Raw genomic sequence first — 21,832 nt, 5'->3', positions numbered from 1 at the left:
AAAGGCTCCGAGGAGACCTTAGACCACCTTCCAGTGCCTAAGGGGGCTACAAGAGAGCTGGAAAGTGACTTCTTACAAGGGCGCATAGTGACAGGACAAGGGAGAATGGCTTTTGACTGACAGAGGGCAGGTTTAAATTAGATATTGGGAAGAAATTCTTCCCTTGAGGATGGTAAGGAACAGGAACAGGTTGCTCAGAGAAGCTGTGGCTGCCCCATCCCTGGAAGTATTGAAGGCCAGGTTGGATGGGGCTTTGAGCAGCCTGGTCTAGTGAATGGTGTCCCTGCCCATGGCAGAGGGTTGGAACTGGGTGATCTTTAAGGTCCCTTCCATTTCATTATGTTACAGAATTAAAACCTTATTTCGAATGAAACTGGTATCTTGTGATTGACGTTATTTTGTGACAAATTAAACGTGTGCCATCGCTTCACTAGAGAGTCACTGGAAAAAAACTAAGAAAAAGAACCCTCGGGCTATAAAAACTGCAGACCAGTTGTGACTCAGCGCATGCGTGGTGGCTCTGCCCCGTGTCCGCTCTGACTACATTTCCCAGCGTGCCCCGCGGCGTCCCCGCGCATGCTCCCGGCGCCGCGGAGAGACCCGCGGTGATCGCGGTCCGTGGACATGGAGGAGGGCGCTGGGAGCGGGGTCTCGGGGCCGTCGAGCGCGGATGGAGTGGGAGTGGGAGCGGGAGCAGGAGCAGGAGCAGGAGCAGGCCCGGCCCCGGCCGATGAGGACCGGGACATGGAGGGGGCCCCCAGCTGCTCGGGGTCGCGCTCCGTCCCCTTCGAGTTCCAGCGGAGCCGCTCGGAGTCCACCGGCGATGAGGACGACGACGACGACGAAGACGACGACGAGGAGGAAGAGGAGCTGGAGGGGGACGCCGGGGCTCGGTTCGGGACGGATGACGGGGAGCACGACTCGGGCGACGACCGGGAGGTAAAAGGGGCGGGAGGGTTCCCGGGGCTCTCCAGGCCCCGCTCCCGACGTGCCCCGCGTGTGGGAATGGGGCGTTTTAATGTTTGTTTTATTGTTACTCGAGTTCACTTTGTCCGTCTCATTCCAAAGAAGCCCTTACAAACTCTCGGCGTGGCTGAGAGGGTGGTAGGCGGTTGCACGTGGGCGAAATGAATGGTGGTGTTGAGGGAAAGAAAGCCCTTCAGTCGGCTTTCAGGCGAGAGCAAACGGGACGTAAAAACCTAATGTGTTACCTTCTTCACACGCATCTCAGATCGTTGCTATTGAAAAATTTGTTCTTTTTTTGAGATAGTGTTGTTCAGACAGGAAAGTTGTTGTGGAACTGCTTGTGTGCTTTCCTGATAAGCGTATTTTCGTGAACAGAATTCAGAGCAGTGAAGTTTCATTCTTTGCTTCAGTATGTGTTTGTATAATCCCTAACTGTGTGTAGAAACAAGAGATGGCTGTCCCTTGTGAAATAAACTCGTTATATATCTTGATTGTGGGCCCCAAAACGCCTGATGAGAATTTTCAAATAATGATATTGTTTGCTACCCCTATCCACTTCAACCTTGCTGACTATTTGATATTTTTTAAAAGAGTTTATGCAAAAGAACTTTTCTCAAAATGATTGTTTAAAGTTTGCTTTTTAGATATGATTCATGAAACCAGTTGGATTGCCATTCTCCAAAAGGTCAATTTAGAAGACTAGGTGAAAGTCTTTAGAAAAGATCTGTATATGAGGAGTGATTGACCTCTTAGGAAAAGCCTGTTGATCCCAGGTTTTTTCATGGTTTAAGGCTACAGTATATTGGAAGTTGCAATCAGGAAATTTCAGGGCTTAGCCTGTGTATTCAAACTCTTACAAACTGTCTTTGTTTGTAGCGTATGATAAACCTCACAGAGTTGACCCCTTATATCCTGTGTTCCATCTGCAAAGGTTACTTTATTGATGCTACAACTATTACAGAATGTCTGCACACCTGTAAGTATCAGTGTTATCTGTTTAAGAGTTTAGTTGCAAATTCAAACAAAATCGGTGTTGAGATGTTCTGGGTTCACAGAAATAATTGTTTGAAGTGAATGTGTGTTGTGTTTATTCTGTTCCATAAGGGACATATATTCATGCATACTTAAAGCATCAGAAAATCATGAAATCACTCGATCACCAAGTCTGCTTTCCAAGTTAAGAGGGAAAACGATGTAAGAAAAGAAAAAGCCCAAATAAGACAAAAATGGAGCTGCTATGTACACTTTCTCAATTACTTTTTTTAAGTAGGCTCCAGGAATTTGAGTATATAACTGAGAAAAGAAAGTTAAGTGGCTCTGCTTATAGTGAACTAAAGAGTTTCCTAAACTGTTGTTGATGTGAATTCACAAAGTTCCATAAGCACCTGTGTGGAAGTACCAGTTCAGATACAGAAATTGTGGTCTGTACCCCTGGGGAAGTTTGTCTATAATCTCATGAATAGAAATAGATGGGTAATAAAAAAAATTTATTTCGATATGCTTGTCTTGTTCTTCTTCCCCTCAGTCCTAGTGCTAACAGCTTTTCCCTTGGTAACAGAACTGTTTTCTCTTAAAGCTAATAAAACCCTTTCTGTGAAGCTGATTTTCAGCTACACCCATGTTCCTACCTGAAACCGAGAATCCTGGCTTCCTAGACCTCCCAACCACTCACAATACGAAGAGGGAAAACTCTTTTTCATTTTTTTTTCCCCCCTTTTTGGGGGCACTGCTGACTAGTTTGTTATATAGCTGATAGTGTTCAGCACAGTTTGTAATTTAGGAAAAAGCACAACTGTTAGTAAGGACGATGTAATGTTGCAAGTGCAGCTGTGGTGATCTCGTAGAAGTTTCCTGGTAAATGTCGTGGAAAAGTTTGTTGTATTCAGGCTTGTAGGGAGCTGATTTGATAGTAGGTTATATATTCTAGATATTTTCACTTGTTAGCTTTCCTTCCAAGTTTTTTAAGTACATGTAAAACAGAATGAAAATGGCAGTTATGATTTCTTACTTTGTTTCTACTGAAACTGTTTTAGGATATTTTTCAGCAGTCAGTATTCTGTTGTCTTAATTCTAGTCATGTTCTAGATAACACAGTTGCAACACTGAACACCCACCTTTGCATCAGTTGAATTTGGAGTGTTCAATGACTTACTTCATTTTGCCTCTTGACAAATTTTATTTGGGAGGTCCGGGTGTAATTGTTCCTCTTGCCTGAACAGATGGCACTGTATAATGGACATGTGACTCCCACGGGGTTTCTTTTCTTTACAGTTTGTAAAAGCTGCATCGTGAGACACTTCTACTATAGCAACAGATGTCCAAAATGCAATATTGTTGTACATCAGACACAGCCCCTTTATAATATCAGGTAATAAGTTTATGCCATTTTTTATAGATTTGCTGCTTGCTTTTAAATGTTTTAGTTTGCAGACTTGTAGTGCTTTCCTATTTCAAATGAAGGAACAGCTGCAAGAAACACATTGTGTTCTTTGTTTACGTAAGTTTCATCTCAATAGTTAAGATAAAACTCCCTCAATATACTGTTTTATCTAGTTTGTATCCATTTCTAGGGTTTATTACCTTCTACCCTGGTTATTTTTATGTGTTTACTCACTGTTGGAGGTGATATGAGCTGCATCATACAAAGATGAAGCTTTGTTGGCATGGTATACTCATTAACTGAAAATTGAGTTTTAACTTCTTGAGCTGTTCACGAAGGGTGGTGCTTTGAACTTTACATGACTTTTGTTGGAGCTCTGCTGTCAGGATGTGTATTTTGAAAGATGTGGAGTTGCTGCTCCACATGCTCCTTTAGGTACGTCATGTTTCAACAGTGTATTTTGCATCTTTGTTACAATAAAATGAAACCCTTTCGTGTTGCACCAAAGGCTCTCTTTTCTTTTTTCTATTTCGTAGACTGGACCGGCAACTGCAAGACATAGTCTATAAATTAGTTGTCAATCTTGAGGAAAGTAAGTCCCTTTCTTTATTGCCATATAGAAATTGAAAAGACTAAACAGGAAACAGAGTAATTAAAAGCCCTGTTTCTACTCTGGACTCTTTAAAATAGTTTTGTAATGTTTGGTTATAAACCTTAATGAATTAACTGTGATTACTGTCATGCTTCTGCCTGCTAAGTGCTATTAAGGGTAGCAATGTGTACCCTATCTCGTGAAACACAGGTGTCACTGTGTTCAGGTAAACATCCAGGCAATATTTCATAGTCATGCCTCTTATTTTTGTAGAAGTATACCATATTCTGTGTAACAAGTTCACTTGACTTGGTTGAAATAAGTTGCTAAGACTGATTCTCTCAAATTCTTTTATTTTTTCTTCTTTTCTGCCATATTTATTTGTCTGATTTTTAAATGTGTTCACTGTCTCATTTACTTTCAACTTTAGGAGCCAACAATCTAGTGGATATGTATGGACTGTAAAATGTATGAAAAACAATCATGGATGCAGAAGGGTACTGTTTTTTGCAGCTCTCTCAGTATGATTTATGGCCAATTTCTCTGATTTCTTCCCAGTTTTTACTAACAAAATCTTATTCTGAGTATTTTAAGTGTCTCAACCTCATATGGAATACTAGTGATGGTGAAGGTCTGTAGGAAATTTGAAAAATTTTACTGTTCTGACCACTGGAATTTACATGGATATTTTCAGCATCTGAAATAACATTTTCTTTTTTTCAGGAGAGAAAAAACAAATGCATGACTTCTATAAAGAAAGAGGATTAGAAGTGCCCAAACCAGGTGAGCTGTAATCACTTTAGGGGACACTGTTAGGGAAGTACTTACTATATAATTTATTCATAAGGCCTTAAAACATTAGCTCACAACTGACAGAGATGTGTGTATTGGAAATTTGGAATTCTTGGTTATCTGACTACTATAACTTGTCACAGATGTCAGATTACGAAAATAGATGGAATTGGCAATTATCTTAAACCCAGATAATGGTTGGATTGTTTTAGCTATATATTTTGCCTACGACCAGGAAATGTATGTTATATTGTGCATTAATTTTATTTTCTGGACCTTAATAAATAATAGACATTACGAAGGAGTAAAAATAAGAACATCAAAGTCTGCTCACAGATTAGGGATTATTCTAATTATTTTGTGTTTTACTATCAAACAAACAGCTCTTAGGAGAAGGGTCTTGCTGGAAGTACTAAAATGCTGGTTCAAATACACAGCACACAATGTAGGAAGACCTGATTTAGTAATAAAAAATAGGATAAATTGTATGGGCTTTTTTTCCTGAGGAGTTCTTCTGTTTTGCTTGGTGCATATTAGCATCTTATGCTGTTTTTATTTCAAATTGTCTTTGCATTTTGGCTTTTTGAATGTTTTAGCTGTCCCACAGCCAGTTCCAACGAGCAGAGGAAGACCTCGTAAGGTTCTAGGCTCAGTGTTCCGGATTCCACCGGAACTTGACATCTCCATACTTCTGGAGTTTATTGGGTGAGTTGTGGGCAAATGTAAGAGCAGCTGGCTGACACGAAGGTGCTGCTTGTGTGTGTTGGACCATTAACTGGCCCTTGGTTTTCATTAAATGTGCATTTCTTCATCTCAAATAGCAGTGGGGAGTTGGTTTTAACTTACAGTGCAATAGTGACAGCCAATCATAGCTAGATAATGCAAATAATTAAATGCTTAAGGTGTGTCTTTCTATAAAAATAGCTTCCCAGAAAGTGTAGTTTTAAAACTTACACGTGTTTTGATTTTGACAAGGTAGCACAGTCTCAGTAAACTGAACGGTGGAATCCCTGTCTGTTCCAGCCCTCTCATCCCTGTAGGTGGCAGTACTGTTAATGCTGGCTGTCCTTGAATTGGCTTGTGGGAAGTGTAACTCTTACCTCTACCCAGATTGTGCCTCGTTTTGGCCTGAATTTGTCTGAACAAAACATTGAGACCTCCAATACATAATCATAACAAACTGTTACACAAATGACATAAAATTAAGCCCTTAGAAACTCAGAAGTTCTGTTGGCAAAGCATATCTTGATTCAGCCTCACTCTTTGTAGACATCTTTTTATATGTTATGTCCAGTTTCTCCACTGTGTGTCACTTTATTCAGAGTACAGAACAAATGTTCTTCATGGGTAAATTTTAGTAAGGTAGGTGGTGGCATGTGGTTTTCTGTTTTGTTGGCTTTATTTTTGTGTTGCCCATCGTGTGTCTTCTTTATTTCTTTAAATGGATGAGGAGTGGGACTGCAGGAAGAAAAGGGAAGGTCTTAAAGCTGAACCTCTAGGGAACAAAAGAATATCCTTGTGTGTTAAAGTTTTGACTCCAGGCTCTCAACTCGATTAGATAGGTTTACTGGCACAAATCAGTCATCTGGTAGCTCAAGCTGGTACCTCACTAGAGGGACCACAACAAAAGAAATTCCTGGGCAACTACACTCTTATGACCTAAACTCCCCATCCCTCATGGAAGTCCAGAACAATAGTGATTTTAGGGTCTGGGATCTTCTCATTCTTCTTTGGTTCACTGTTTCGTTATCCAGTGCTTGCTGTGTGATCATCTTCACATCCTCTTTAGTCTGTTTTGGTCAGTTCTGTGGTCCATGTTGTAATATGGTTGTTACTGTTCATATACGACAATTTATGGGCTGTCCACTCCCGCTGTTATTTTTTAAATAATATTTAAGGTGCTAGCTTTGTCTGTTCTAACTCTTGTTAATGTTCAGGTTGTTAGCTGCAGGTTTTGCTGTAACCCATCTTTGATTTATACAACAGAACCATGTAGTTCAAGTAGAGTTCAACTTGCGGCCTAACAAACAATCCTTGCTACTAATGTCAAGCAAGCACTCAGCTGCTTTCAAATAATATAAAATTCTTGACACTGTGAATCCACATACCTGACTTAATTTCAGTTCATTTTCTCATGCCTGCCTTGCAGCTGAATGCTTACAAGCACAGCTGACAGCAGTGGGAGTCATTACTAAAACTATCGAGTGTTCTGCAGGCAAAACCAATCTTGGTTCATCTTGGTTATGAGGGATTAATAAAGCATTTTGGATAAAGCAAACTTGGAATAGCCAGAAGAAATTGTTACTTTGAAATTCTCTATTGTGTGTTTAGAGTATATAATCTAGTCACCTGTGGCTGTGGAACTGTATCAAATAAAATGACAGCTGTAGTGAAAAAGCTTTTCTATGTTTCTTAGCTCATGATAGCTTTACTTAACTCTGATATATGATATATATTTAGAGGTGGAGATGCTCAGTTATGGTAACTTGAAGTGCTGTGCTAATGTGTGGTCTGCACATTTATCTGTTATACCAAATGGTCGTTTGATTTACAGTGATGTTTGATTTTTACCTTCTCCAGTGCAATGAAATACTTCATTTTTTCCTCTCTCATGTGTACTTGCTAATGCAGTGCAAGAATAATGAAATGTCGTGGATTGGGTTTAATTAAGGGACAAATTTATATGTTGCACTACAAGAAGAAGGTGTGGAGTATGGATGATCAGTGGTAGGTCACAGGCTCCAGATGTGCAAATCAGTGAACCTTGGTGGAAGCCAGCGGGGAATTTGGTCATTTGCCATCTTTGTGTGTATTTCACATTCCAGAGAAACGCTGCTTTTCTGAGTTCCGAGATAACATTAATATTGTCATATAAATAGTCTGGAAGGCCAGCAACTGGCTCAGGGAGCCCTTTAGGTGTTTATGTGTGTTCCGTGAGTAACTTCTTAGGTACTGTCTGCTGAAGTTCCAAATATCAAGGACCTTGAAGTATGGATATTTAAGCAGCATTAATATTGCAACCAACTCCTATGAAAATTAATGTTGTGTTTAAAAATGGCTGTAGGCTGTGTTGGTTTTTACTCCCATTTCATGTAGACAAACCTTAAAGTCATAAATAGTTCAATTCACAAGAAAAAATTGAGCAGAAAAATAAGGGATAGGAGAAAAAGATGTATAAATTTAGTCTAATATTATTTCATGTATTAGAGCCTGAACTGGGAAAATAAGCTTGATATGCAAGACTCATAAATCAATAAGTCTCTGTTATAAAGAGCTTGAGGATATTATTAACTGTTAGCTTTAGCAATATTGAGTGTGTTTACTCTTGGTTTTTTTTCCAGAGCTAACGAAGGCACAGGGAATTTTAAGGTACAGATGTGATTTGAATTTTTCTTTTATGGTTTATTTCAGAAATAAGTATGCCCTGAATGTATTTAATTTAGTTTGGTTTTCTTACACTGAATGCAGCCTGAACTTTCATCAACATAGTAATAACCAATATTGGATTGCAGTGTGTACTTTCAAACCTATTGTTATATACCATCATGCCTATCTAGCATTTTTTCTTCTTTTTACCCTTACATTTCACAGTATATTTTTCATGTTCTTGCCCTTATATCTTCTCCTACCCTTTCTGTCTCACATTTGCCCTCCTTTCTGCTTTGTTGTTTGTCCTGTTTGTTTTGCGCTACACAAAACAGGGCAGTTGTGATGCCCCACCCTTAAGGGAAATTCCCTCACGAGAACTAGATGTAGAATTTAATATATATATATATATAAGGGATATGAGATAGATATAGATATAGATATAGATATAGATATAGATATAGATATAGATATAGATATAGATATAGATATAGATATAGATATAGATATATAAGGAGTTATACTTAATATATAAGGGGTTTCAACTGTCCTTTTTGTAAATGGGGATGGGGGAGCAGAGAATGGGTTACCAGGTCCATGGCCATAAACTGATTTATACATGCAGCAAGCCTAAATTCAGCATCCTCGAGCTTGCAGCAGCAGGGTCCCCAGATCAGGTCTGACTGTAATTTCTAGCTCTTGCACATGAATAAATCAAACTATTGTTCCCAAAGCAGAGTTATCATGGATACTTATTTAAATGCATGATTGAATTCAAGGGTAGTCCATGACCCTCAGCTCGTTCTTTTATTTTGAAAGAATACGATGAACCTGGGTAGTAAATCACATCTGTTCAGAAGTCAACATAAAAATCCAATCAATTGACACAAAAAGTAATCCATTTATCACACTGAATGCAGTCATCTGCTCTGCCTTTGTGCCTTTTTGTGTAGTCGTCCATATCAGCAGTCAGCTGTTTAAAATTTAATCCATAGAATGGAAGCCTATTAAAATTTTTGAGTCTGACATAATGAATGTCTTCTGGTTGCAGTCCCGTCTGTGAAAGTATTTAGGAAAAAGCAAAAAGATTTAAGACTAGTCTTGCCCTTGTTTTCTGCATAATAGTATATTTTAATTGATTCTGGAATTTCATGGGCTATTAAGCATGATCCATACTACTTCTAGAATGCTAAAGGACTTAAGCTCCTTGCATCATAAAATGATGGGGTTTAAGTATCTGAATTGTGTTTAGTATACAAGCCTGATTTGGAGAAAATATGGAAACATTAGGAAATTTTCTTGTGCTTCAGATGAGTAAATCCTTGTAGAGGGAGAAGTTCTTAAAATAAAATAGGACTGAAGTCAGTTGCTGGTTATTTTTTAAATGTTTTAAAGAGAAGGAAGTTTGAATACAGTCTTAATACATATTTATTTCTTTCCCTATGAGGTAATCTGCAAGTAGATCAGAGAAAGGTCCAAAAATTTAAGCTGTCTCCCTTTGTTATTGGACGGTCACTTGGGTTTGGAGTTTACAAGGGGTGAGGGCTGAAAATGTACATTGTCTTAAAATCTTTACTTATTCCTTGCAGCCTTTGGAAAAGAAGTTTGTGCGTGTTTCTGGGGAGGCAACAATTGGACATGTGGAGAAATTCCTCAGAAGAAAAATGGATCTGGACCCTGCTTGTCAGGTATGCACTTGCAGTGGCACTTACAAGTTCCCTGTGATCAGTGTAATGCCCCTGCTTTGGGCAGACATTACCATTGTTCTTTAGATTCTAGAAGTAATGTTAGATTAATGCAGTAAGGATTAAAAAACTAATTGTTTGAAATGTTGTGATCTGCAAGGAGCAGCTCTCCTAGCTCATTCGCAACCTCTTTAAATTTTCATAATACTTTATTAATTGGATAGAGTTTTTAAAGTGCCATTTAAGATTTCAGCTGATGAAATTCAAAACTAAGAGATACTGCTGTTTCAAAGGTAAAACTGGACAGGAAAGTGTGGGAATGTGGGAGTATGTGAAGGCAGGAGCTGAATAACAATAAAATTTAACTGAATACAAACAAGGGCTAAGAAAGAATGATGGATGTGTTGAAATGAAAGGTGCGAATGCAAATATAGACACTTCCCTCCAAATAAGAATTCAAAGGAGCAAAAGAACTTAGCTTCATATTTCTCAACCGTTTTGAGAGGAACTGCATGTCAAAACCAGTTTTTCAATTCTTCAGTGTATTTCAGCAACCATTCTGTTGAGAAAATGTGGGAGTTCTGTAAGGTGTAAATAATTCTTAAAGCTGTCAATTATCAGAAAAATCAAGCTGATACTGCTGTGAATAGGCAAATGGTGGAACTTAAATGCTGGGTTTGGAGTTAAGGCTGTTTTCATACAGCACTAAGTGTCTGAGACAATACAGCATGGCTGTGTGCCTCAGTAATGAGTGTTTATTCATGCTGCTTACCTTTTGGTGGTGACAAAGCAAATCAGATATAAATTATTCATCGTGCTGAGGAAGTAATGTATTTTCATTTGCTGGTTTCCTCTCAGTGGGAGTTTCTAGCTTTCAGGTGGTGATGACTTGATATTCTGAACAAATAAAAGTATCCTCAAAATGAGGCTAGAGAAGCTTTTTGCATCGAGTTGTGGTTTATTTGAGGGGAATGAATTGTTTTGTTTGGATTTTCTTAAGTAGGACACCAGAATCTCAGTTTTTAGGAATACTGAGCAGCTGTCATGGAAATTGCAGGCATTCATTTTTCAAAATTAAACTGGGCCCATGTGTAGTGGTCTTTCAGATTTTGCAATCTTGAGATCATCTAACAGAGCTAACTTGAGCGGTTTTCCCCCATTAGTTACTTTCTACTTGGACTTTGCCAGACAGATATGATCCCCTATTAGTGGGCAAATGTTTTACTCATTCCCTGTTAGAGCTGATTCAGTGACCCAGGGATAGGTGTGTCACCCGTTCTCCTGAACTGCTGACTGTGCTCAGGCCTCTTCGGCTCAATTTGTTCGTGTGCAATGTTAGCCAATACTCGCCCTTCTTCATTGACCTGCACCACATTGGGGTTAATGAAATTGTACAATAAGCCAGCTGACTCGTGTGTTACAGTATATATAAAAGCAATTTTGAAGCCACTGCCTTTGTTCTTTTTTTTCCTAGTCTGAGGCTTCAAATTATTTTCAAATTTCTGTATTTGAGTTTGCAAGTGGAATATGATTCAAATTTCCTAGTTTATCTGAAGGTTAAGGCTTCATTTTTATCTACTCCTTGAGCTGGTAATTTATTCTTTCTGATGCTTTGTTTTGATCTCTGTGCTTTGGGCAATGATTAGTTTTCTGTATATGTTTATGTATACTTCTAATTACACGGTCTTTCTTGAATATTCTTGCTGGAATTTGTTAGGAGAGGGTGAAAATAATTTTTGAGAAACTGGAATCGCTGTTAATAGCTGAGTAGGTAACATTACATGTGAGCTAAATACAGGCTATGGTGTTTGGAACCATTAGATTCTTGTCTTCAGCAGCTGATGCAGAAGTTTTCTTTACAGTGTGATTTCCTTTGAGGTCATCCTGCAGCAGCAGTGTCCCTTCTTGGTATTCATTCTGTAAGGATGAGAGCAATTGCTGAAAGACTTGTGGCTTGGCTGGTCCAAATACATTAACGTAGTTTGTGGAATAAAAGTGTTCCATTACCAGATGTGCATTCCTGAAAGTGTGTGTGTGAACTGCAGCCTAGGGGAAGATTGGAAGAAAGGAAGTCTGTGCTCATACAGTGTAGCTGTTGATGCAGTTTCTTTATGCCAGTCTTAAACCCTGGAATAGAGGTATCGGGTACCTTTTGAAAAGTAAATAGCAGCTAGAGGAAATGGGAAGCTTTGACAGCTTTTTGAATAACTAGCCCAAATTCTCATGTCAGTCTCTAAAACTCTGTGTTTTCCTTGCCCTTCCCTGGATAGTATGGGTTGGCATAGAAACTATTGATTGAAGTCTACTGTTTTCTGGGCCAAATTCTCCCTTGGGATGAAGCTTATATGCAGTGTCCCTTACATGAACTTTTTCTATTTTTATTTCTGTCTTACTTAGTGATTATGAATTTATAAATGCCTGTTATCGTGGCTTTTAGAGAAATAGCTCTTATAGCAGATAAGCCACCTAAAGAAAAGAAATGGCATAATAGAAAGCCTACTTTATTTTAATAAGAATTGTAACAAGTGACTGAGTATTCAGCATCTACACCTTCATGCTTTTTTTCAGCAAAGGGTCAAGCTACATTTATTACAAGCAATCAGTACCAGCTGATTTCAATTATACCAAATTTTAGTAAATCTATAGTACTCATTGCCTCTTTTGCAATGCAATGTATTAATTCCTAAACAAGGATTCCTCTGAAACACATTCCACAACTCATTTTCACACTGAACTGGGATTTTTTTTAAGTATATATTTCATTCTTTTGTCCTTACAGAATGAATTCTAGCATGACAATTAGCAGGCAGAATTTCAGGCTTTGGTGCTGGAATTAGACGTTAGGCATTTGGTGTTCAGAGCATTCTAGTACAATAAATGTGAAAAACTCTTCTCAATTTATTATTAGACACTGGCTCTTTAATGACTATCACTTGAAACTGGAGCAGCAGGTACAACAATGGGATACTTTCAAACAAGCATTCTAATTCTGTTTTGAGAGATTGTCAGCAGCTGCACCTGTGTCTGTTTGCATCTTATATTGGTCAAACAGATTAGATTTTCTGTTTCTTTAGAATATATAAAATATGTATGTATATATATTTCAATGGGACCGGGATTGAGTTTTCAGTGCCTTATAGTATAAAAATAAGCTTATAAAACAAAAGTAATTAAACTCATGTATTACTGAAAAGCAAAGCAGACATGTCTGTCTTCCTGCAGTAATAACTGTAGAGGCTGAAATGCATGGAAAATAGGAGAAATAACTAGCCAGTTTTCAAAAAGAAAAGAAATATATGTCTTTCAGGTGCTGTGTTAAATACATCACATGTTGATGTTAAATATATGCATTTGTGTGTATATGGATCAGTATTTAATCTTACATCCAGATTAGTTTTTACTTGCTGGTTTACTTCTAGAAGCTAAAAGCAGGAATAATGCTAAGCAGTTTACATCTTCTGCACGTAAACAATCAACCTAACTTGAAGAGAATGTTCTACATCGTCCTCATAGGATACAGATGGTGAAGTAAATTAGCCCCTTTTGAGCCTCTGAGGAGTAGAATTCCTGTGTTCCTGAGTCTCAGAACAATGTGGTCTGCCAGCATGAGGCATAAATCTTGCCAAATCTCTTCATGAAGAACAAGAGAGATATAGTGGGTCAGCACACAGAAGAATATAAATCCAGGGGAATTGAATAGCTGCAGCACAGAGTGCATCCTGTCCTGGAAAGTGGCCATATAAGAGAATACGTCATGATATTGCAGTGTGCTCCCCGACTGCTGCAGGGGCAGAGCTGAGACAATTTCCTTGCAGAAAGCTGTGGGACAGCTCAGTGTCAATGCTCTTAACTTCAATTTTAAGGTTTTTTCAAGTCAAAAACGAGAGCACTCTCACTTCCATATCTAGAAATTGCTCATAAGGAAAATTTAAGCATGCTGCAGTTGAGAGAGAAACAGTGCTGTGTTAGCTGCTCTAATTTGGAATGTTAAAGACTGGATTTGCATTGCACAGTAAATTCATATAACTTTATAAAGAAGCCTATTTTTTATAATAGTTAAGGCAAGGAATTCAGAATACCTCGTTATGGGGTTTTTTTCCCACAAAATTACTGGTTTTGTGGGCAGTTACTTAAAGAAACTGCCTCGTCTGAAATTGCATACAGCATTGACACAGTTTAGCTGCAGAAGAGGACAATGCATAGAAGTGCTGAGTATGTCCTGCAGTTGTGTCCCAGAAATACTGACTGGGTGCATGTTAAAGGAGGACTGTGTGATGTACCAGCTGACAGAGGCATGCAGTGAGATTAAAACACTTCTTCCAAACACTTCTCAAGTGAACTTAGTCACATGTTTTCTCACTCAAGGTAGGAATGAGGCTCACAACTGTCTTTTGCCACTGATGTGACAAATGATTCCAGATGTTTTTGGCATCACTGTAGTACATGATCTAAATTTCCATTAAATTCATCACAGCTATTACTAAACAGCTTCTTTCAGTGGGTGCACCAAATTGTGAGTGAAACAATAAACTGTCCGCTCTGTTTCAGCAGTGAGCCCCAAGTCAGGGCCATGGGGTGAGAGGCATTGGGGCAGTGCAGTAGTGCTGTGCATGCTAAATACGTTTGGACAATAAAGGTAAAGATGACTTGAGTGTCTAACATGCTAGAATTGAACTCTGCTAATCAAATTAAAAGGCCTTGGGTATGGTTTTGCTACTACAAAGGTAGTTGAACTTGACCATGTTTGTGTTCTTTCACAGGTGGACATAATATGTGGTGATCACCTGCTGGAGCACTACCAGACACTGAGGGAAATTCGTCAAGTCATAGGAGAGAGCGCAGTGCAGGTACGTGTGGCAGCTGGGGCTTTGTTCCAGGTTTTCTCTTTTAAAATAGAAGATTGGTTCTTTCTTAAGCTATCAGGAAGCACCAGCTTGTCTGAAGAAGTTGCTCAGATCTCTCCAGCTTATGCAAAATGTTGTTTATCTTTTAAGTAGAGTTGAGAAGTGTACCATGTGCTGACAGTGTTCTTGACCATTTTCATGATGTTCTGGATATGAGGGTTTTGTGTTGGGTTTTGTTTGGGGTTTGGGTTTTTTTCCCCCAAAACAAAAAAGGGATATATTATATCAGCCATTCTTTCAATTACCATGGCTTGTTTTTCCTCCCTGGTAATTGCATCTCTGCAAGAAATTGGAGGACAAATCCTAAATAAGGCTGTCCTTGTGACTGAGTAAGGAGGATAAACTTGCTCATAAAAACACAAACCAAAGATGGAGGCTAGTGAATGCAGTTAATAGGCTTGATGCATATTGTACTGGTTCTGCTCACAGCATGGCCAACTATTCCTTGTTGGTAACTTACTATCCTTAGTGCTGCTGGCTTTACAAATAAGAAAGCATTTGGTTTTAATTCTTTGTGAACATTTTCAAGCATCTTTATAATGGGAAGGATCACACCAGTTTACAAGTGCTGCAAAAAGAATGAATTCGTCTGCATAATGCATAGTAGAATAGAGATGTAAAATCATGGTATGGTAAACTGTATATTAATATGAACTTTGAAGTTTGAGAAGGTAATGTTTAGTCTAATACAGTGGGGAAAATAGGATTTAGATTGGTGTTTTATTTGGAAAGCAATCTAAACAGATAGTAGAAGGGCTGAAAAAGTTGCAGAATCGTTTCTCTTCACTTCTTTGTGCACACATATGCACAAACTTTTACATTTAAATTTCCTGCTGAGCCCTCTCATGCTACAGGGAGGCTTCTGTGTCAGCGCCAAGAAGTGGAAAGCTGATTTTGAGATATCTTGGACTTTGCATCACCTATACCTGATTTGAGTCACTAGGAGGAATCCCACAGTCAAGGCAGAGGTATTTGGCTTGTAGTTTTGGCAGACATTAAGTCTCTGAAGCTTGTGCTGTTTCTGCAGTCAAAGTGAATATATGCCATACTTGATGTTTTAGCTGTTTATATGTGAAGAAAAATGAAAATGTAACCCAACCCACTTTGAGGAGTAGGGGATAGAAACCGGGAGGAAGCAGGTACTGGTAACAAGCTTGTTTCTAACATAATGTGTTCATTTTAAGTAAATTCAGCAGTCAGCATATAATGCTGGAAGTGCCATCTACTAAAAGCTCCAGTAAATGGCAGGAGGATTATATGTTTCTCAGTCTGGGGATATAGTCACATATATGCTTTTTAAACTTGATCTTAGCATGAAAGCCTTTAATGTATGGAAAATACTCTTGGGGAAGCACTTTAAGGAATACTGCCTGAGTTTCATTTCTTGTCAGAAATGGATCTGCCTAGTTGAAGTTTAGTGTCTTTCATTTGTTGTCAGAAGTGGGTCTGCCTGATTGATGTTTAGTGATGAGGTACCAGTCAGCAGCTCCACAAAGAGAACAGTTGTCTTGGGATACATTTTGCAGTGAGGTTTCAAGTGTCATTTATTACAAAATCAGTATGCTAACAGTTAATTCCCTCAAGACTGCTCTATTGGACAAATAAACAAAAAATATCTTTGCTTTTTTGAAGTCCTGTGCTTTCATAGTCACTCCCGACAGGAAACTTGAAAGATCAGGTTCATCCTTAATTTTTCTTCATTTTGTTAGAAAATCTCTTAGGATACCAAATAGTTACAGTAGGAACGTTGCAAATAAACCACAGTTGCTTCTTTTTTTGTATTGAAATAATTGTGACATTTTCATGTTCTTTAGTCTAACATTATATTATCTTTTAGAAATCATGAGGATGCATTTCTAGGATGAAATAAACCTTGGAAAATATTTTTAGATAATTATCCAGGAAAAAAAATAAACTGATAGGTCAAGTCTAAAAATAATGAGTGTTTATTTTTCACCAGGACCTGAAATTCAATAAGAGGCACAGTTGTCCTGGCCAGTGAGACATCTACAGAGGAATATTTGATGAATTTTACATTAAGCTCCAAGGGCATCTTGTGCCTCTGTAACTTTCCAGCCTTTCCAAATTAGTGTTGGAGCTTGGAACGTCCCTAACAGCTCTCACTGGGACGCTGAGACACTCTTCAAAACTGCTCTTGTCATTTACCAGTTTCTGATGTTCATTATAGATGCTTCATGCTAAGAAAATAGCTTCAGTAGCTACTTCTGCAACACAAAGTCATTTAAGGGAATAAACACTGGGCTTTTGTTTAGATGACTACAGCCACTGTTAGAGGGGAAAAAAACCCTGCTGTTTTTCACTTGCTAGTTCATTCGTGTCAGCAGTTATTCTTTTTGCTGGGGAAAGTGATTTTAAAAATGCAGATAAATTTCTTTTTCCCAAAGACATTAATTTTAATGTGCATTCTTTGGTAGCATTTGCAATGCAGCATAACATATGTTTGTGTGATTTATTCTTGTGGACCATAGTCACTGTGACTTTTTATTTTTAGTGTCTTTTACTCCTCCTGAATTGTTCTTAAATGCTCAGATTGTGAGCACAGTCTTGTGAAGATTTTGGGTCCTGTATTTGTTTTTTTTCCTGCTGATTGGCACTGTGTAGTGGTGCTGTAGAGCCTCAGTAAATTAAAGTCTCCTCTAGGTGCAACTAGCAGGATTTTAGCTGTTCTGAATATGTATGCACCTGTCCAGGAAGTGTGGGAAGATCAAGTGTGATCTGATGATAAAATAAGTATTCCTGACTCTGGCCCCATAGTAATCTACTCAGGTTGTTTTAATTGAAGTAAATAAGCAACTAATTTTAGTGGTTGAATGTAAGCATGTTAGTTTCTGAGTAGTTGATAGAAGGCTAAAAAAGAATCAGCAATAAATCTTGTTTAATCTTGTAGATCTCAAGATGTTTTGACATTTCAGAAATTGGGTGGTTGGTTGAATCTTCCTAATTAGCTGGAAGTCGGCTTTCTAGCTCTGATTAGGGCAAAAACATTAAAAAAATTGCTGCACAGAATTTATATAAAAAGAAGCAACTTTGTTTTATTTTTAAAACAGTGTAGAACTTGTGGAATTTACTGCAAGGAGTGATCAAAGACACAGAAAATTTTAAAGGCTGAATTTTGTTACCAAGCATTGAGATCTGTAATTAAGAGTTTGATCAAGTAGCTGAGGAAGGAAGCTTATTATTAACTTTATGGGAATATAATTTCTTCTCTGTATTACCTTCCTCCCCTCTGCTGCACAAATGCAACATGATCCAAGCTGCTGGTTATTTTCATTTGTCTGAAACTGGGCCTTCTCAGAGTTCTGCATCACTGATGGATATAATGAGCTCACACATGGGAAAAGCTAAAAGGAGTGCCTTCCGTGATGTCCTTGGCCCTTGGCACAGAGGTTTGGCAGATTCTAATGGTTTCTTTGTAGCTCTCACCTTTTTGTAACCCAATGCTATTGCGCTATTTTTTGGTCTCCTGAGCTAGGCAGCAAGAGCTGTGCTCTAATTTAATTACTCTGACCTTCTAGCACACATTTGCTACGGAAGTGTTTTACTCTTTGCTGTGGGATTATTGAACTTGGAAAGTGGGGCACTTTTTTTTGCTGCTGCTCTTATAACATCAGAGGGGGGTATACTCTGATGTTTCAGTCTGTCAGTTCAACTCTATAGTTGGGTGTAACAGGTTGGGTCCTTTTAATTTTTTTTAGGCCAGGGTCACAAATGTGTGGCAAAGAGCCCTGGAGAGCTTTGCGTTTCTTTTGAGCCTGAGTTAAACTGGCTTGAGATTTGTAATAAGCAGTGAGAGCACATTCTCTGTTTGGGCTTCCTTTTAAGAACAGTGTCTAGAGAAAGACATGTGGAAATGTGTAGTACTTTAGAAGTGAATAATTGCAGAGTAAGAAGTGCCAGTACTGGGGTAACTCACAGTTTTGCTTTGTGCCAAAGGAATTGCAGTGGGTTTGGCCTTTGATTTACCAGGGATATTTCCTGTGTAAATAGATAATTTCTTTAAATGTCCTACTGTTAAATGTACCATTGAAAACCCATTCATCAAAGAATACAGTGTAGCATTTTCTTCTTTTATAAATATTTCTTTAAGAAACTACCATAGAGGAAGAACTGATTTTGACAACAGTCCTCCAAAAAATGAAGCTTGAAAATATCTGTTTTCTCTGTTGAAGTAGCTAATGGGCACAAGGAGTAAGTAGCTTTGTGAATGTGTAACAACGTCCTGTGTGCCAAGAGGTTCCTAAGTAACCTCATGGGACCTGTTCCACATAACAAGAAGTGAGAACAATCATGATTCTTTCTTCATTTTGCAACGTAGCCATCCCACTTTAACTCACTTCTTCAGTGTCTAGTATAAAGTTCCTGTATCCTTCTGTATCGTTTTAGGAGTTAGCAATCTATTCCTGGTTAATAACAGGATGAGAAGATGAAGGAAAGTTAGTCAGTTGGCACTAATAACACAGGAATGCATTTGGGGGTTTTAATTGCTGACCATTGAAGCTGAGGTTCATTGACATCTACACTACACTAGGCCTCATTTGTCATCATAAGCAGCCATGAAACAAAGTGAAGTGCATGACACTCATGGAGGAACATGCTCTGGAGCTGTCGGTGATCAATTGCTTAGTCTTAAATTTAATCCAATACAAAATGGCTCAAAGATTATTTTTTTATGAATAGTTGAGGCTGCACAAACTAATCAAAACCATTTTTACACAGATAACAAATTATGGTTTAAATATATATATATATTCTTCCAAAACACCGTGTTCAGACTAAAACAGCACTTTCTCCTGTTACTGTATGATAATACAGGACCTGTAAAGTGATGGAGGTCTTGTTACTTTTTTTGGGTAATTAACTTTTTAATTAAAGATTATTTTTAATATGCTGATATACCCTCTCACACAGAACCGTGTAACTTCTCTGGAACATGTTGTCTTACATCCTGTATGTTAGTAGATAAAAACATCGGAAGCAAAATATAGTAGATAATACTGTGTCAGTTATGATTAATGTAGTTCTCTCTTCAAAAGAAAACTTTTTTAAAGTCTGTCCATGTAAAGAGGTCTAATGCAATAAGTCAGATTCCCATTGAAGGCAGACTAAGTGCTAGGCCTTTCACCAGCTGAGTGTGAATTAAGTGGCATTAATAAAGCTAATGGGTCAGAAGTGTCCTGTTTCCCAGGTGAAAGGTTTTTTTTATTATGTGGAGCAGTCTCTGAAGAGGAGAAACATAACTTAATAAACTAATGGTTTGTCATTTGGAGTGTTTTTAATCCAGTGTGTTTATTACTTAATAAATGTATATAGTAGTTAGTAGTCTAGACTCTTTTACTGCAACTTCTGGCAGCACCTTCTAGAACTACTTAATGGATTACTTTTTCTGCCCCACAGTATCATGTGGAAAGCAGCATGACTTGTAAGCAAGAGCCTATTGCATGGAGATATTTCAATTATAACTTTAAAATAAAATCAAAGTACCAGATTCTACTTTCTTTTAACACCTTTCTCCATCTCAAGGAGGAAAGGGCAACGTAATTATTTGCCTTCGTATTTCAAAACTTGCATTCTCCATGTGGGAGGGACACTGTATAAAATGGTGAGATCGTGCCTGGGGTCCTACCATGCAGTGACTGTCGTGCCTGGTGGTGACAGAAATGCCTCACAGAAAAGGTGAAGTAGGATAATACAGTTTCTTTCTCTTCTCTATAGGATGGTTTGCTTGTACTGCACTATGGCCTGGTGGTATCTCCACTAACTTAAAGATTGCTGGAATATTACAAGGCAAAAGAATCCGAAGAGTCATGGCGCTTCTTCACTGCTGTTTCTCACCAAAGAAGCCATTGTATTTCCTGTGGCAGGAAGCAAGTTAAAGGAACTACCACTAACTGCTGTGTGATCGTAGTGTAACATCTGACTTCACCACTGTAAAAAATTGCAGCTTCTGTAAGTACAGCTGTAGATGTTGGTATGCTTCATTTTACAAATTACTGTCTTCAAATTTCACTCAGCTCAGGGAATTTAAATGCTCAGAGTAGCTGCATTTTTTTTACTTTCGAAAAACCATAAGATTTCACAGGGTTAACAGCCTTTTTTTCCTCTAAGCTCTGAGATATCTCTTGCTTTTCTAAGTGTCTAGCTAGAACAGTGCTCTCAGGGATGATCTTCAGTGAGCAGAATAGTGTATTTTTGGGAGGAGACAGTGAGTTGCCTAAAAAAATGTGTACTGTGATCATCTGTCTTCATATGTGATTTGGGGGTAGGAAGGAAACTAGAAATGCAGACCAAAATAGGTAGAAAACGATGCAGCATAAGCATTGGTTTTTTTGAGAAGTAGCATTAAATTTAGTTGTTTTTCTTGAAGAAAGACAATTTTGTTTGCACTGGAAGTATATTTGCTGGTAGTTTGGCTTATACCAAATGGTGGATCATGCATCTCTAGTCTTAATGGAGATGGGCTGGCTGTAAGCTGGTTAAACTATGCATGAAAAAAAAAAGTAGCACCTCTTTCTACCTGCTTGCTGTATATAAAGTGATCACTGTCGGTGTGATTCTGCTATCATGAATCTGTCAACTGGCTTGACTGTCAGGAGCATAAATCCATTCACTTTAGCACATACCTCTCTAGCAGCTTTGAAAATGGTTGCTTTTTCCACTCTTTTCAATGTGTTTTAGTGCATCACAGTGGAGACCAGGGTTGAGTAATGTAGTACTTGCCTGTTACTACCAGATTTGCAGAGGATTTTAGGTAACTTTAACATATTAAAATAGTATGGTTTGTGACAACTCTAATACTTCAAATTTTCTTCTGTTTAAGATTTCCATATTTTCTTGTGCAGCACTAAGGACCAGAGTGCTCTGTGTGTTATGGTCTTGCTGGTCACTGGTGTGGGGGAGGCACCCCCACAGGAGGCACCAGGAGGCACCAGGCTTCCTCCCTTCCCTATAGTCAGTGTAGGGAAAAGGAGTCTCAAACCTCCATTGCAGTGGAGAAGCAGGTGGACTCAGAGCCCTGCAAGGCAGTTAGTCAAGGGTCTTTTGAAGATAAAGGCTGGAAGCAGGTCACTGCACCAACCAGGAGGAAGGTTGTTCCTCCTTCTGAAAACTTAACAAATAGGACTGATAC

The 21,832-nt window shown here is 38.5% G+C and overlaps 1 protein-coding gene across 2 annotated transcripts; it reads left to right on the top strand.

Moving 5' to 3' along the window:
• The first annotated feature begins 624 nt into the window (after nt 1-624).
• On the top strand, nt 625-21,498 carry PCGF6 (polycomb group ring finger 6). Of its 2 annotated transcripts, XM_018069276.1 has the most exons (11): nt 691-939; nt 1,843-1,942; nt 3,238-3,334; nt 3,883-3,938; nt 4,662-4,721; nt 5,327-5,435; nt 8,072-8,099; nt 9,686-9,784; nt 14,542-14,628; nt 18,002-18,092; nt 20,419-21,498. In XM_018069276.1, exons 1-11 carry the CDS (start codon nt 745-747, stop codon nt 20,577-20,579), a joined length of 1,083 nt encoding a protein of 360 aa, XP_017924765.1. In that variant the 5' UTR covers nt 691-744; the 3' UTR covers nt 20,580-21,498. The 2 variants fall into 2 exon arrangements, with proteins under 2 accessions (XP_017924766.1, XP_017924765.1); XM_018069277.2 differs by lacking the exon at nt 18,002-18,092 and having other exon boundaries at nt 625-939; nt 20,419-20,592.
• Nucleotides 21,499-21,832: the final 334 nt, after the last annotated feature.

The sequence above is a fragment of the Manacus vitellinus genome, unplaced genomic scaffold (genome assembly GCF_001715985.3).
Source record: "Manacus vitellinus isolate BGI_N305 unplaced genomic scaffold, ASM171598v3 scaffold_15_pilon, whole genome shotgun sequence".
In the NCBI taxonomy this organism is placed as follows: Eukaryota; Metazoa; Chordata; class Aves; order Passeriformes; family Pipridae; genus Manacus; species Manacus vitellinus.
The sequence above is the reverse complement of the archived record's forward strand: the minus strand, read 5'-3'. Positions and strand labels throughout refer to the sequence as shown.

Bases quoted from the DNA above. Each gene is read 5' to 3' on its own strand.
- PCGF6 (XM_018069276.1), top strand. From the start codon at position 745: ATGGAGGGGGCCCCCAGCTGCTCGGGGTCGCGCTCCGTCCCCTTCGAG. The intron at 5,436-8,071 runs GTGAGTTGTGGG...TTTTTTTTCCAG, and splicing joins ATACTTCTGGAGTTTATTGG to AGCTAACGAAGGCACAGGGA. The intron at 18,093-20,418 runs GTTTGGCAGATT...TCTTCTCTATAG, and splicing joins CCTTGGCCCTTGGCACAGAG to GATGGTTTGCTTGTACTGCA.